At 40.0% G+C, this 16,359-nt stretch overlaps 3 protein-coding genes across 17 annotated transcripts in view; 2 read left to right on the plus strand and 1 right to left on the minus strand.

The window, feature by feature from the left end:
• LOC310883766 (solute carrier family 2, facilitated glucose transporter member 11-like) lies at nt 1-11,611 on the plus strand. Of its 6 annotated transcripts, XM_083804609.1 has the most exons (13): nt 1-615; nt 1,265-1,398; nt 2,159-2,257; nt 2,959-3,119; nt 4,112-4,236; nt 4,750-4,879; nt 6,115-6,263; nt 6,436-6,623; nt 7,172-7,282; nt 7,393-7,494; nt 9,019-9,094; nt 9,642-9,769; nt 10,698-11,611. In XM_083804609.1, exons 2-13 carry the CDS (start codon nt 1,336-1,338, stop codon nt 10,899-10,901), a joined length of 1,536 nt encoding a protein of 511 aa, XP_083660735.1. In that variant the 5' UTR covers nt 1-615; nt 1,265-1,335; the 3' UTR covers nt 10,902-11,611. The 6 variants fall into 6 exon arrangements, with proteins under 6 accessions (XP_083660735.1, XP_083660736.1, XP_083660737.1 ...); XM_083804610.1 differs by lacking the exon at nt 1,265-1,398 and having other exon boundaries at nt 1-1,010; XM_083804611.1 differs by lacking the exon at nt 1,265-1,398.
• Nucleotides 10,492-16,207, minus strand: HSCB (HscB mitochondrial iron-sulfur cluster cochaperone). 3 transcript variants are annotated; one of them, XM_083804621.1, is made up of 6 exons: nt 15,940-16,207; nt 15,774-15,870; nt 15,177-15,266; nt 14,533-14,677; nt 13,626-13,673; nt 10,492-13,185 (listed from the first exon to the last, which is right to left on the minus strand). In XM_083804621.1, the coding sequence occupies exons 1-6, from the start codon at nt 16,164-16,166 to the stop codon at nt 13,166-13,168; spliced, it is 627 nt and encodes a 208-aa protein (XP_083660747.1). In that variant the 5' UTR covers nt 16,167-16,207; the 3' UTR covers nt 10,492-13,165. The 3 variants fall into 3 exon arrangements, with proteins under 3 accessions (XP_083660747.1, XP_083660746.1, XP_083660745.1); XM_083804620.1 differs by having other exon boundaries at nt 10,492-10,799; nt 15,940-16,206; XM_083804619.1 differs by having other exon boundaries at nt 10,492-12,365; nt 15,940-16,205.
• The window catches only part of CHEK2 (checkpoint kinase 2), a 22,497-nt gene continuing 22,146 nt past the window's right edge, over nt 16,009-16,359 (plus strand). For 2 of the 8 annotated variants that reach the window (XR_014573787.1, XM_083804608.1), the window contains exon 1: nt 16,223-16,355. The gene's annotated coding sequence lies outside the window, so the exon portion shown is untranslated. Of the gene's footprint in view, nt 16,356-16,359 lie in introns of all 8 variants that reach the window. The other 6 variants (XR_014573782.1, XR_014573783.1, XR_014573784.1 and 3 more) reach the window with 6 other exon arrangements.

The raw sequence follows: 16,359 nt of genomic DNA on the forward strand, positions 1-16,359 counted from the left end.
CGCACCGCAGCAGCAGGGAAGAGCCCGAGCTCGTCCGCCCGCGCCGCGCCGTGCTCACCGCCGGGCCGGGCCGGGCCGGGCCGCGCCGCTCTCGGGGTCGGACGGCACCGCCACAGCCCGAGCCCTTTCCAGGCCTTTCGCCCCGCTCGGGGAAGGCCAGCGCGGCACTATGGGAGCCGTAGTCCTGGGCGGCGGCCGCGCGGCACTATGGGAGCCGTAGTCCTGGGCGGCGGCCGCGCGGCACTATGGGAGCCGTAGTCCTGGGCGGCGGCCGCGGGGCGTGAGGTGCGGGGCGGCGCTGTGCCGTTGTGCCGTGGGGCAGCGCGGCGGCCGCCCGCGTCCGCCGCTGCTGGGATGGGGGCGTGCGGGAGGCGCCCTCCGTGCCCGGCAGCGGTACAGCCCCGGCCTCTCGAGGGGACGTGGAGACAGAGCCGCTTTTGTTCGCGGACTGCAGCCGGAACCGCCGGGCCGGGCGGGCCTCCCCGGCAGCAGCCAAATCCCAGTCAGATGAGGGGCTCAGCCGGCGGCTTTTCGCCAGCTCCGTGGTCTGTGGTTTCGGGGAAGAAGCTGGGGCTCTAGCTGTGAGCAGCAGGAGGTATGACGCGGAGGCACAAGGTAACTGCCTGTCGTTTTCCTTAGTAGCTGAGGTCTGTAGCTAACTGGTGACTGAAGGGTATGTTTTCTGCTCCGATGTAAATGAAGAAAATGGTATGAAATGTCTTACTGGGGAAACTTGCTGTTGTGAGCTACTTAACTGCTGTCGTGGCTTCGTAACACTTAATGGACGCTGGACGTTTCCATCCTAAGAAAGTCGTGACCTGTTGAGAAGAATCCCATTGGCTAGAGGTGGACCCAAAATTCTTTGTTTTCATAAAACAACAGCTTCATCTCTTTGGCACCTTTTGTTCCTGTAGCGTAGTTTACTAAAAGTTTGCAAAGGAAATCTAATTCAGCCCATGGTAAGAATGGAGTACCAGCCCCTACTGAGAGGGTCTAGCATGCGCAGCAAGGTAAGCAGAACGTTCGTGGCCTCTGAGGATGGATCCTGCAGAAAGTTTTTAGCTTTAACAGTGATTCATGATTGTGACGTTTCCTTATTTTCACATTTATTTTTAGGTCATAATTAGGTTTGTAAAGTTTTGTATTGTCCTTAGACTGCAATCCGTGTCATAAAATGGAAGCTGTAAAAGCATGTTTTCTGATTCTTATGTTCTTATACTGAATGTTAAACTGTTTTTTGTTTGTGGCATATTTCTAAAATGAGGTGGAAGTGATAAGGCTGTTATCCATGCTCTAAGAAATCTGGGCTCAAACTCCAGTGTGACACAACCTGTGATGGCTAATGAGCAGACTGTTTTGGACAGGAAGAAAAATGGAGGTGTCAAAAAACCATATGATGTATGTTAATGATTCTGGGCTTGTGTCTCTCTCTCCCCCCCAGTGCTGTCTTCTCACTGTTTTAATGCTTACAATACAATGATATAGTAGGAATACTTTCTTGTAATTGTAAAATATAAATAATTTTTAATTATTCATCTGAGTAGAGCTTGAAGTTGTTCACAAAAAGTTTTAACCAGCTGTTTAGCAGATCAGGAACCTGAGGTGCAGGGAAGTGAAGTGGCTTGTTCAGGTCCAATGAGTCAATGGCAGAGTTAGGAATTAAATCCCTGTGTTGCTGTTAAAACTATGTCAGTGCTACTGTGTTTTTGTAGCTCTCGATCAGGATGATGTTATTTCTTGTTTTTTTTCAAGACACAGAAGTTGTGAGTTTAATTCTCATATGGAGTTATTGTGTCTTTTACACCAAACACACAGTCCTAAAATTCTTTCGTAAAAACCAGACACCATGAGCAGCATGATGTGTGCAAAAAGCATTCACGCAGTTCATAACTGTTACAGTTATGAAGCGGTTGTGTATCCTACAGTTAGTCTGAAAACTTGTTGTGACTCTGAAGAATGCTAGTGATCATGGCCAAAGTCAGCGTGAAATGTTTTTCCTACTACAGATATTTGAGAGCTTATGTCATTTTCTAACCAAATACTTTCACTGCCTGAAAAAATATGTGGTTACATCACCGATTTTTGTCCTGGGTATTATATGCATGTGAGCTCAAGGGCCTATCTCTTTTCATACCCGACATTCTCTCTTGTTCTCTAGTTTCCCAGCTGGACCTTATTTCTGGCTGTTTGCGCTGTGGGAATTGGAGGGACCTTTCAGTATGGATATAATGTTTCCATTATCAATGCACCCACCCAGGTAAAATATTGTCTGTTTTGCAGTAATAGAGGTATCCTGTCTAACTGGACTAAGAGGACAAATACCCTTTGACTCTGTTGGCACTGGGATCCAAAGCAGTATGAAAGATTCCTGCTGATTTCCAGAAGGGTTTCGTGTGAATTTGTGAATACCTCTTATCCGAGGTATTCTGTGTCAGACAAAAGTGCCAAAAATCCCATATAAATAGCTCTGTTAAAATCTGCTTTAGAAGGATGAACAGAATAAATAAGATAAATAAGTAACATTTTCTGGTTACACCTGTGACTAATGTAGGCCAGAATACTCAGGGTAGTTACAGCAGTCCATCACAAAGTAGCTTACTGAGAAAGGCCACCTTAGAGAGGCAAAAATGTTGCATCTGTAGTGTCTGAGTATCCATCACAGGTATTTTCACCCACTTGTTGTGAAATATGTAATATGCCAGAAATAGAGGGAGAGTCCGGGAAGGAAGTTTGTTCATCTGCGAAGTCTTTGTTTGCTGACTAAGAACAGGAGCCTCTGAGTACAGATATGTGTCAGTTCAAGAGTTTCTAAAGGCAAATTTTAGGATACCAAACATGTACAATGACTGTTTAAAAGTTTTGACACGTGAATACTGTAAGAAAGGAAGAAGAAAATTAGAGTTGCAGAAGGGCATACATAGAATGCTATACTTACATCATCATTCCTTTCTGCTACAGCATATTCACAGGTTCTTAAATGAAACCTGGATTAGTCGTTATCGCATGGAATTAAGTCCAGATTTGTTGACTTTTCTTTGGTCTGTCATTGCTTCTATATTTTCACTTGGAGGTCTGTGTGGAGCCCTTATTGGAGGCAGCATGGCAATTCGGCTAGGCAGGTGAGTTATATAGGCAGGCAGACACAGAGCATGTTTTCTTTTCCTACCTTTTCACTGGGATGTAAAGGAAATCAATTGGAAGTGGGAGTGGGAAACAATGTACATTAGGTGACTATAAATATTTTTCACTTCAAAGAGCTTTCTAGCAGAGTTTTACATTTTGTTCCAACGTGACTTAAAAGATGAGCCAGAATTAAAGCTTTCCAGTCCAGTCTTTCCATTACATTTATTGAAATCTCAGCAAGAGTATGGAAATACTGTATGAAAACACAGGTCCCACATGCACACGTTTGATAGTAAGGACATGCTGTGAACTCTGTAACGTTTCATAAACATTCCATATAGATGCAGCATGAATGGACAAAACCACACTCCTACCTTGTCAGGCATTTCTGTCTTGTGTTATCACAGAATCACAGAATTGCAGGGGTTGGAAGGGACCTCCCGAGATCATCGGGTCCAACCCCCCTGCCAGAGCAGGCTGCCCAGGGAGGCGTCCGGACGGGCCTTGAATATCTCCGGAGAAGGAGACTCCACAACCGCCCTGGGCAGCCTGTCCCAGCGCTCCGTCACCCTCACCGTGAAGAAGTTCTTTCGCATGTTGGTGCAGAACTTCCTGGGCTCCATTTTGTGGCCATTGCCCCTTGTCCTGTCCCCACTGAAAAGAGGTTGGCCAAATCCCACTGTCTCCTACACTTAAGATACTTGTAAACATTAATAAGATTCCCTCTCAGTCTTCTCTTCTTAAGGCTGAACAGGCACAGGTCTCTCAGCCTTTCCTCATAAGGAAAATTATGTTTATAAACTTAATAAGGATATAGCTTATTCTTATGTTTAGACTTCATTTTTAATTATGAGTAAATAGTTGTATCAGATTTCCAGTGAATAGCATGTTTCATCATTACAAAGCCCATTTTTTCCCTATTGCCAAAAGGTAAAATATTTTTAAAAACCTGTTATTGCTAATTTCTGTATTGTTTTTTCCTCTTCAGGAAAGGAGCTCTTTTGATGAATAATATTATTGCAATACTGGCTGCCGTTTTAATGGGGATCAGTTTTCCTACTGGTTTGTTTGAGTTACTGATTGTTGGAAGATTTTTGATTGGGATAAATTCGGGTAAATGATTTCCTATTCCTACTTTCAATAAACTACAGTGAATAATAACTTATTGTTACTGGTGATTCTTTAAGTATTATGATACATCTTTGTACACTGCTTTGTAGATATGATGATAAAAATGTTCTGTTGTTTAATATGGAATCTGAAGGCAGGTAAATTCATAGAGAAATAAAAATAAGTCCAATTTTCTGCACGTTTTGGTTCAGTTACTCTTTTCAAAGCAAACTCTAGAGACTAAAAAGACTCTAGTCCTGTAATACTGACCTACTGTGATACGACGGGTTTGTAAAGGCATGGAGAACCATCTTTGGTGTGGTTGTAATAAGCTAGAATAAGAAAGTGTTTCATTAATGACTTCTCAGTATTATTCAATAAACAGACTATTGTAAAGGAACAAAATGTTCTTGAGCACAGAAATCCAGGGTATGTACTGCATAGCATATGCTTTGTGGAAAAAAACAACAAAGGTACAATCTCTTAATAGGAAAATGTTTCTCCATTTACTTGCAGGTATTGGGATCTGTGTGCAACCTCTGTATATTGGGGAGGTTGCCCCAAAACATCTTAGAGGTGGCATGGCCATGGGTAGTTCCATCTTTCTGACTGGGGGGATTCTGACAGGACAAATAATTGGTTTGAGGTTAGAATTTTTTTTTTCTACTGTGCATTACTCACATTTAAATAACTGCAATTCCCTGCAGCTCCCTGCAAAACACTCATCGTAGCATTAGTGAATGACTTCATACAGAACATCCACCTGTAGGAAGATAACTGCTTTTATCTCCTCAGGGAATAATTCTCTGTGTAGGTGAGTCGAAACAGAACAGCACCAGTTAAACAAGCACATTTATGCCAAGTTCATATTTCTGCAGTTTCTTGCTGGTGACAAGGAAGTATAAAATAATTCGTAGAACAGGACTTGAGAACAAGTCCTTGAGAACAAGTTGAGGGCCTCTTAATTTTTGTATTGTAGCACAACTGCTATTTTTGTCCCTTGTGAGATCAGATGAGGTTGCTAGGGACTTTATCCAGTTGGTTCTTGAAAAATTCCAGGAATACAGACTACATAACCTCAAGATGAAAAGCCTCTTTCATGAAGTCTGCTAGTAACTTCCCCCTGCCCTAAGAGCTAGTACGCTGAGTAACAGCTACATTCTTATATTATCTGCATTCTTATTTTTTCTCTCCTCTCTGTCCCTCTACCAAAACCCTTAAACTTTGTCCTTTTGTTCTTGTCCCTTTGTCTTTTGCCCTTTTGTCTTTATTGCCACCTTCTAAATTAACTGATTTTGCTGGATACTTTAGGTTTGAATAAAGTAGAATATAAACTTTAGACTGCATAACCTAAGGTCAATATTTAAAATGCAGTAAACTTTCTATTTTAACAAGTTCATATTGCCGACAACACGTCATCCTGCAGATTTTAACTGTATCAATTTTAATGATTCCTTTCTATGTAAATACACTTTCTCATTCGATCAACTTTGAATAGGAAGTGGGATCAGATGACCTTCTGTGTTCCCTTCTATGGCAAATTATTGTATGATTTTTCAAAAGCAGATGGAAGTGTTGGTTCTGACGTTAAAGTGAAGTCCTTAAGTTCTTACTTTGCTGTATCACTAGAAAACGCTGCCACAAGAAATCTGAAACTAATGCTTGGAACCAACACAGCAATAAGCAGTAGTAAAGCAGTGTTGCTTATTTATTCCCAAGTGAAACCTGATTTCAGAGTGGGTGGAAAATACTTTCTGAACCTCCTTCTGTTGAGGTTCACAAGACATAGGTAACTGGTTACAGGGAACAAACATCTTGCTTTCAGTAGTCTTCTGAACAGCTAATTACCTTTTTTTCCTTCTTTTTCCACACCTCTTCCAGGGAATTATTAGGTGGAGAAATGTATTGGCCTCTTTTGCTATCCAGCAGCTCTTTTCCAGCGTTTGCCCAACTTTTATTCCTGCCATGGTTTCCTGAAAGTCCCAGATATCTCCTTATTGACAGAGGTGATGAGCTGAGCTGTGCCAAAGGTAACTTACAGCGTAGATAATTTCTCTGCATCTTCAAAAGGGTACAATGAGTATACTGGGTTCCAGATTTTCCTCCTTTTCTTCTTCTTATCAACACAGCACAGTTACATTGCCTACTACCTTTTGGCTTTTTTTTTAAATTTATTTTTTATGTATTTTTTTATTTTTTTAGCTTTGAAGCGATTTCATGGCTCTTTGCAGTATCAAAGGGAGATGGAGGACATACAGCAGGAATGTTTTGCCTTAGATGGGGAGAAACCCAGGAAGCCCTGGCAACTATTCACTGATCGTGGTGTGAGATGGCAGCTCATTACTGTGATTGTCATGGCTATGGGCCAGCAGCTCAGTGGGATAAATGCTGTAAGATTTCATACTTAAAAACAACTTAAGTAATTATTTAACTTCCATTTATTTTTCAGCCTTTTCTTAAAATGAGGATCCCACGTAGAGAATCTCAGAGAAATGGGATGAGAAGGAACACCTGTCTTATTCATGTTTATTAAATTGAAACACATTTCTGTTCTTTTTTGGTTTTTTTTTTTCATTTCCATGTTTTTGGTATGTAAATTGCTTTGAAGAATGACCTTAATTTTTGTGTTTACATCTTTATTCTTCTGAAAAAAGTAAATAAAGGTAGATTAGCTTATCCCATGATATGTAGCTTAAGAATGATGAAACATTATATTTAGTAAGTTGAATAATTATATTTACTTTTATGATAGCAATATATTTACCTAGATGCTAATTTAACAGGTTCTTCTTGCTGTTTAGATCATATTAAAAAGTCACAATATAAAATATATTCAGGAGTATGTTAGTATGAACTTGACCTTGTCTCCAACTGACAATTTATCTATTGGGAATGCTCAATTCTTTTATTCCTTTTTCTTTTCTTCCTCCTTTTGTAGATTTATTTCTATGCAACTTACATTTTTGAACAAGCTGGGATCTCAGCAGAAAAAATCCCATATGTGACACTTGGCACTGGAGCTTGTGAATGTCTCACAGCCCTCACCTGTGTATGTACCAATTTCTTCTACCTTCTAGCATAAAGAATAACAATGCTTGAAGAACAACTTTGGTAAATATGAGCTCGGTATAGTAATAAAATATTATGTCTTACCCATAGGGTTTACTGATCGACTACGTGGGAAGAAGATATCTTATCATCGGGGGATACCTCCTTATGATCCTTTGGAGCATTGTTTTAACATTCTCTCTGACTTACCAGGTGTAAAGAAGGACTCATTTATATTACATGATATAACTATAAGTGAGTGAAAATCTGTGATACTCAAAAGAAGCTGGTACATGAGAGCTGCACAGATTTAGGCATCAGTGTAAAAAAATCACAATTGAAAGATTTGATTGATTCTCCCGCTGTATTTCCGTAAAATAAGAGAAAGCTCTCAGATAAGATTTGATCCTGTACTTGTTTTAAAATTGAAATTGAGTTTAATGCTGAGGAGAGAAAAAAAAAAAGCAGTGACAAAACAGTGTTTATTCTATCTTTTAAAGTAATTTTAGGATGGAATACTAGATAGTGATGATATTAAGCATCAGAGTCCACTTCACTTACTAGTAAAGCAAAATAAAAATATTGTAAGGATGTTGAAATTCAAAAGATGCTTAAATCCATTAAATGTAAATTCACGAAAACAGTGTAAACTCAAGATATTCATAGTACCTTAAATTAACCATATGAAGACAACCTCCTGCCTCACGTTTTGATGTGGTATAAAGAGATGCATTGTTAATTGTTCTATATACTATATCAGCTCAAATAAGGTAGTCCCACAAATCTCCTGAAATTAATGTTTAGAGGAAATCTGTCTTGTGCAGACCATACTGTACTATGTATTTACCACGCAATGTTAAGGGCCCCATTGTTACCTTTAGGTAATCCAAGCAAGGTGATGCAGGTGTAGCAAGCAACTCAATTCACTCAGTATTTGGTTGCCTGATAAATCCTTATCTGACAAAGGAAGAATTAAAGAGCTACAGTCCTTTCTCTGTCTACCCCCTCAATTTCAGGATCTGCCTTTAAACAGGAAAATCTTGCGCAGTCACATTTCAGGTCTGATGAGGGACAGTACGGTTAAGGGCTGCACAGACTGGCAAGCAGGCCACAGAAGAAGCATCTATGTAATTTCCGAGGTTGGAGTAAATTAAGCTGCTACGCCAGGCAAAAGAAAAAAAAAAAAAGGTCAGGTTGTAGTCAGAGGCCTAGATTTAATCGTTTTATTCTAGCTTTTGTAAATTTCTGGGTTTGCTTTTGAATAATGACATTTCAAGCTTAGGTTTGGACTATCTAACACACCTAGTTTCATATGCATGTATTTAGTAATCCTAACATTTCTTTACTGCGTTGTTGAACTTATGTATACATGTGATGAGAAAAATCTGTTTATGCTATGAAAGAGCTTAGTAATGATCCTATGGGTTAGCAAATCATTATAAAAACCAGAGTAAACACTGACAAAATGTTGAACTAGTAACAATATATAATAGTGACTTTTTATATTTGTGTACATTTTTAGTCTTAGAGGACTAATTATAAATCTCGACAGAAGTACTAGACACAATTGAAATGAACAATACTGACTTTCTCTGAAGCAGTACAAGTGCCTTAAGCAACCATGAATGACTTGGTCTTAGCTGAAATAAAATAGCTAAGAGATATGTAACTGTTAAGCTCAATTTTTAAACTGGATTATCAAAATTTAAACTAAAACTTCATTTTTTTCTGTTCCAGGAACTCTACTCATGGGTGCCTTATGTGAGCATGACATCTATATTTGCCTTCATACTGAGCTTTGGGTTGGGACCAGGTATCACACAGTAAAGAATGTTTTAAAGTGCTGAACCGTGTCTTGGAGGGTGGAGGGAGGAATGTCTGCAGCTCTGCTGTGTAAGCCAAGCAGTAGCTCTTTACTGTATGGCTGCTGATGCTCTCTGGTTAAGGAATGCAAGTGAGGCAGTCTTATCAAAATGGTATAGTTTCAGTCTATATAGCCTGAAACTGAGGCTTACAGTGCATTCTTGTCAGGGCCAGCTACACATGAGACAGGAGTCTTCGTTCTGGCCATAAATTCAGTCAAGTCATACAGGAAGCAAGGGAAAAAAAATGTTATGCTTTTTAAAGGAATTCTTGCTCCTTGGCAGTCGTGCTGAAAAAGGACTAATTCTTAGAAGAATGCTTACTATGTGGGCAGTAGATTCAGAAAGGTGCTGTTAAGAATACTATATTTTATTTTTAATAATAGAATGGGATCAACTAGTGGCATATTGAAAAGCAACTCAATTTTTCTGGCATCAGAAGTACCCTGCAGACATTTACAATAACCCATTCTGTTTCTGAAACTCATTCCCCCCCAGGTGGCATAACAAATACCCTGACAGCTGAATTATTTATACAGTCTTCACGTCCTGCTGCTTACATGATAGGAGGGACTATTAGTTGGATTAGTTTCTTCACAATCGGAATGCTCTTTCCCTTTATAGTGGTAAGTTTGCATAACACATTTTCCTAATTGCCTAACCTCCCACTATCTCCTCTCTCAGGTTCCATCAAACTGCTCTTTCTTATACAATAACACCTAAACATAAGATAAATACAAACCCTCATCTGAGCCTAACTAGATTCAGTCTCTCTTAAAGGTATTGTTTTATTTTTGTTTGTTAATATCTAAAATTGTTAAGTTAAAAAAAAAAATGCATGAGAGGTTTGGATTAAGAAACAAAAAACAGAAGGTATCAAAACCAGAAAAATTTAAGCAGATACTGAGATTCAAATAAAACATTTCTTGATAGTTCCCTGTGGTTTTATGTTGGAGTAGAAATAGTACTTGGGGCTAATGGTTTGTATCTTCTTTGAGAGCCCACTAAACTTACATACAGAGAATTCTGTGATCAGAAAAATTGTTAGGAAAAAAAGATATAGACTTTTATTTCTAGACTAACATTTCGGTTTAGCACTTAAGAGCAAAACATGCATGAAGAGCATGCAGCAGAGTATCTATATCAACTGGATAATCTTTTCTTCTTGGTAGAACTCTGCTTCTGAACAAGAGGTATTTATTTTTCATACACGGCACTACAAATTTTCATTCATAAAAAATGTTATGAACCTAAAATATTAGCTAAATGTTACCAACTTAAAATATCTAAATTCATGAATTTTTTATTTTAGCAAATGCTGACTTGCCATTACATTATACACGATTCATATCATGTATGGTTTGATTTTATTAAAAATGTTATTTCACACTAATTCTGTGCATGCATTAACACATGCGTGTTTAAACAGTGTATATGGAATATGTATACGTATATATATATATGGAATAATGGAAACAAAGCATTTTGTTTTCCAACCCCCCCCCCGTCGTACTTGAAATATGTTGCAATCAAATAAATACGATTTATTTTCAGAAAGGACTGAAGCAGTATTGTTTTCTGGTGTTCTTACTGGAGTGCTCCTTAGTTGCTGCTTTCATCTTCCTCGTAATTCCTGAGACAAAAAACAAGTCTTTTCTGGAAATCAAAAAGGAATTTCACAAGCTTAATTTTGGAGGAAAAAACAAAGAAAAGGAAACAGAACTTTATGAAAGAAGACAACTCCATGATGAATTTTAAATCTGTGTAATTCCACAGCTGTTATAAAACTACTTCAATGAGAATTATGAATGCTGTCCTCTGAATTAGCGATGCAATGCGATGAACAAGTAGTTTATTACTTCCTCCTGTATATTTAGAGGAAGCTTAATTAAAAGGCGAGTTAATCTTCTGAAATGCTGTAAAAACAGATACTGATGAAGTGCTATTAAAACATTATATACGAAGAGTCAATGTTTAGTTACAACTTGATGTTGTAAGAAATGCTGGTGGAGGTTGATAAATGAATTCCACTCCTCCTGCCTCCAGCAGACTTCGTCAGACAGGCAATACAAATCAGTAGCTCTTCTTTTATTTCTAATACCCCTCCTCAGATTCAGTTATCAAGCATATGTTAATGCTTTACTGAATAAAGCATACCTAGTATTCTGAGGCATTAAAACCCAAACATGAACTTCTGTGAAACCGATATTTGAAGAATTCTAGTCAATTTATTAACTTGAGGTATTTAGTTGCTGTTTTTCATTTAAATAATTTCTTTGAAAGATTTAAGGAGATTCCTCCTCTAGTCCTATTGCTGTAAGCGTAAAAAGACACAGGCATTCTATAGCAAAGAAGTAAAGGCAGGACAGCACCTATGTGAATTTTTCTTATATTATCTTAAGTAGTAATGATGTTTATTACAAAGGTTTGTTTCTTAAAGGGTAATAATAAAAGTTTCTGGCACTTGAGTGGGTTTTTTTTTGTCCCCCCCCCTCCCCCTCCCCCCCCCAACATAGGGGGAAAATTCAACATTTTAAGCTGTGCAACAGGGTAAAACCTCTTCTAATTTTTGAAGGTCATTTCCTGGCAGATTAAGTTCAACAACACAAAAAGCACAAAGTAAAAAAGAGGACAGATGATTTAAATATATATATATATTTTTCACCTTTGAAGATTTTTCCAAGATGGTTGGATAGAACACATACAATGAGACTAAGAAAAGAGCTTGACGGGCCTGCTGAATAAGCTTTCTGTTTAATCTTCATTATTTCATGACGGACTTTTCCTCAACTTAAAATAAACTCTTCACATTTTAATAATCGAAAGAAGTCTTAATTGCATACTGTGTTTGTGTGTGTCTCTCTGAAAATCATTTCTATACCTGTAACTCTGCTAGAACAGTAGTGTTAACTTACTCAATTACAGCTTTTCTGGCTGTAAACATTTCCTGCTTCCATCTTTACTTAAATAAGTGCTACAGTAAGCACTGAATTTCTTCTGTCTTCCTTCTCTCAGAATTAAAACTTTTAAGAAAAATGTAGGAGGCAAACACCATTTTTCTGATTTTTGGTTACTAAATCAGATGTTTAATTGAAAATAACGTTAACTCTTAATGGTAAAGGAGGCAGTATCAGGAAGGCATCTTCTTGTTCTTTAGTTTATCCTCTAAGTTTGCAAAATATTTCATTTTGGCTAGAAGCTTCTTAGCTTCTTGAAGATCATCTGAAATGAAATAAAAAATTACTAATTTACAGAGGGAGGACTGAGTTTTCATTTTCAAAATGGATCTCAAGATTTCATTGACAGCAATTGTATCAGAACTAAGAACTGCAAAAGCTGTGAGAACCCCTATACTATTAAAAACATGGTGTCTGTTATTTCCATCTTCGAAGGTTTTGGAACACCTTAATTGAGATGTTCCACAAAACATGTAAGAATATACAACTGAGAAAGAAAATGTGACTTTTCTGTAAAGCGGCTATAGTATTGATGTAGCCACTGAGGAATTTTAAGTATATAGACCATACAGACGTTTCAGGAATGGGGGAATGTATATAATTAGACCAACTACCATCACTGACACATGCAAGATTCATAGCACTCTGATACAGACAAGGGCAATTCCAAACTGATATTGAAACAATTGTTCCTTAACTGAACAAGTAATTGGAGGGGAAAGATGGTTTATCACCTCCTGACAAGGATAGATAAAGTCCTTAAATCTCACAGTACAAAGAATGGCCTATTATGAAGTTATAATTCTTCATGTGCAGGCCTAGCTGCTACTACTTTTCATTTGATATTTTACGATTGCAGCACACACTACATAAACCAACAGTACAAGAACTCTGAGACCTAGGAGAGAAATAAGAAGACTTCTTCCCAGTGTAAAAATCTTGTCTGAAATGATTCAAGCTCCTGCCCATTAATTGGTTGTGGAATAAAGTTACATTGATCATTGCGCAGGAAGGCCCTAATACTAAATGGGGCATCGCATCTTGTCTTGCTATACGGCTTCACTGCTAGGCAGCCTGGACTTCCACTGCAAAGAAAAGCATCGACTATTTTGTTGACAGCTTCAAGTCCGCAGAACAAGATCTCCCCAAATTCAAGTTTGAAATGTCAAATAGGCCATAAATTTGAATGAGAAAAGAGTCTGTCCTTCCCAGTATTAGGAAAAACAAACAAACAAAAATTCTTAACGAACGTGCTCTTGTTTAAAGTGATCATTTTGACGTGACTCGAATTAACTGAGACTAAAAAAGAAAAAAAGAGTTCAAATACAAATGTGAGGTCCTGAGTTTCCTGAATCAAAAGAAAGGTCACGCTTAGAAGTATATATTTTAAATATCCAACAGGAACAATTGTTTATACAGTATTACTGTTCCGTAGTTCAGAAAATGTTTGCAAAAGGCGAACATGGCGTTTCTTAAGCATTTATAACATATAGATAGCGACTAAATACTTGATTAAAATAGCTACCTCTTTCAAAAGCTGTGGTCACCTCTTTGGTCAATTCTTCTCGTTTCACTGTAAAACAAATTATTTTATTCAGATTTTGTCACATGCTCAGTATATTTAATACCAACGCATTCTGACTGTGGTGGGAAACAATTACTAGTATCATAGTCTTTTAGGAGACAAGAGGGCTTCCCATATTATTGCTGTCAATTATTTTTATTATCATTTCAAACATACTCCTTTATTTAGACAGGTTTACAGACAGCAATGCCTCACTCAATGTGTTCACTAGCTTCCCAGAAATCTACCTACTATTAAATTGCTTCTTTTCTACTTAGTTTTTATTCTAGTTATTACTTTTGGCATGCTCTTGTTATTGCAAAGAATTAAACATACCAAGAAACTCAATGTTTTGGTTATCATCAACAATATAAACAAGAAAGTTGCTTGTATAAAGACAATAATCACTTAATATAATTTTTGCTAAGTTGAAGAAGATGAAAGTAATAAAGTGCCTGAATAAATTAAGAAATTATTTAATGTGTTCAGTCAGGTATTTTAATAAACTTTATTTTGAGTGGTTCTTTCCTTTCGAGCAATCTACTTGCCCTGATCTGGTGGAGGTTGAATGAGAAGTTTCTTTTTATAGTCAATATATATACCTATTTTGTCATCAGAATAGGTACTGTTATTTAGATTTTCCTGTGCCAGATTTGATTTTAAGTGGCATAAATTGGTAAAGACAACATTTTTATTTGGGGAAAAATAAAAGCTCTTGCAGCAAGTCAGTTCAAGACAATAGAATTTAATGATAGTGGTACTAAAATAAACAAACTGAATAAGTTAAGAAATCTTCAGACACTTCCATATTACACAAGATACGGGATTATAAATTCATTCTGTACAAAACCATCAGATCTCAACCCACCTTTAATTAAAGTTTCAGTTTCTTCAAGGATATCCTCATTTTTAGACTCTGCTAATTTCTCATTGATTTCCATTATTTCCATGAGAAACTCTGAATCGGCATCACAGTCTGTCTCTTGTGCTGGTTCTACTCCATTCAGCTCCAGCTGGTGGAGAAAAGGGGAATTTAGAAACACATTCTCACATTTATTTCAGCGTGAAAGATTTTCTTGAATATTAAGTCTTTTAGTAAGGCTTGCTCAGATTCTTATCTGATAAATTTCTGGTTTTTAAGCTTATTCCATGAAATCTTCACAAAGCTGGGGCAGTCTTACAATTAACTCCATAGGTGCTCCTAAAAATCAGCAGTTAACTAAATCAGGAAAATATAACAAAGACTGCCAAAGGCCAAAGCAGGTAACAAATAACCACGAAGCAGGAAATAGAGGTTATAATAATCACTAATACGTTAAACAAAATAGCGGGAAGGATGATTAGCTTTTACACAAGCTTCTTTTAAATCCATGGTAATCCTGTTTCTTCTTCAGGGGAACACAAATTAGCACGTGAACGATGGTATCACAGGAATTTTATAAGATTGATTCGTTGCATTACCATTATGACTAGTTACAGGTGCATTGATAAAACACGTAATGGACTCCTTACTAGATAGAGGCCGCGGCTGAGAGGATTCAGGAGGGTTTGATAGGCCTTGTTAACCAAGGAAGAGTGTTGCTCTGAGTAGTGCTGTTCCTCCTGCAAATGGAAGGTAAATAACACTTGTTAACAAATTAGTAAGAAATGGCAAAATAGATTACCCTTTGTTGCCTGCATAGAAACAATGCTCCCACAACAACAAATGCACGTAAAATAGAAAGTTGATTTTTAACGGAAATAAAAAGAATGGGGAGAGAACTATCTAGAGCTGTAAGCTTCGTCACGTCACGTAATGAAGATCACAAGAACCTCAGCAGCGCCTTCTCACCGCCCTCCGCAACGTGTCCGTTGGCAGAAGCCTCTTCTAAGTTCCATGGGAACTAAACCTGGAAGTCCCCAAGCACAAGGCTGGGAGGGCCTCCACGCGTTCCGTTTTGCCGCGCAGCCGCCTCGTCACCCCGGCAGCGGCGGCCCCGGCCCCTTCCCGCGGCGCCCGGCGAGCCGTGCCGCCAGGCCCCGGCGCGGCGCCGAGGGGGGGCCGGGCGCGGGGGCTGAGGGCGGCCGGCGCTGAGGCGGGCGACGCGGCGCGGCCCGCCGGGCACTCACCGGCGGCCTCTGGCCGAAGCGGTCAGGGTGAAGGGCGCGCTGCAGGCTCCGAAAGCGCCGCTGCAGCCGCTGCACGTCGAGGCGGAAGGAGCGGTCACTGCGGGCGACAGAAGGCGGCGTGAGGCCCGCGGCCGGCCGCGCCCCCGGCCGCCCCGCCGGCACTCACCAGTCCATGAGGCGGAAGAGGTCGGGACGAGGCCCCGGCGGCTGCAGGGCCCGGCAGCCGGGGCAGAAGTGAGGCAGTCCCTCGGCGCTGGGGAGGGCGCCGCCGCAGCTCCAACACCGCGGGGCCGGGGGAGAGGCCGGCCCGACGCAGCGAGGCCGCAGGGCCGCCTCGGAAACGCGGAGCGCCCACCGCGCCCCGCCGAGGTGCTGCCGCAGCGCCGCCTGCATCCCTGCGGACTACGGCTCCCGGCGGCCCCGCGCGCCCGGCCGGGCCCCCATTGGCCCAGTTCGTAGCGAGCTGCTGGCGGGGCGCGCGCGCGCTGGGGCAGGCGGCGGGGAGGCGGCGGGGAGGCCGCGCCACTCGGGAGCGCGGCGCCGGGCGCGTCCGGCCCCGGCCGCCGCCGCCCTTCCCGGGAGGTTC

Source organism: Anser anser (genome assembly GCF_964211835.1).
Source record: "Anser anser genome assembly, chromosome: 18".
Classification (NCBI taxonomy): domain Eukaryota; kingdom Metazoa; phylum Chordata; class Aves; order Anseriformes; family Anatidae; genus Anser; species Anser anser.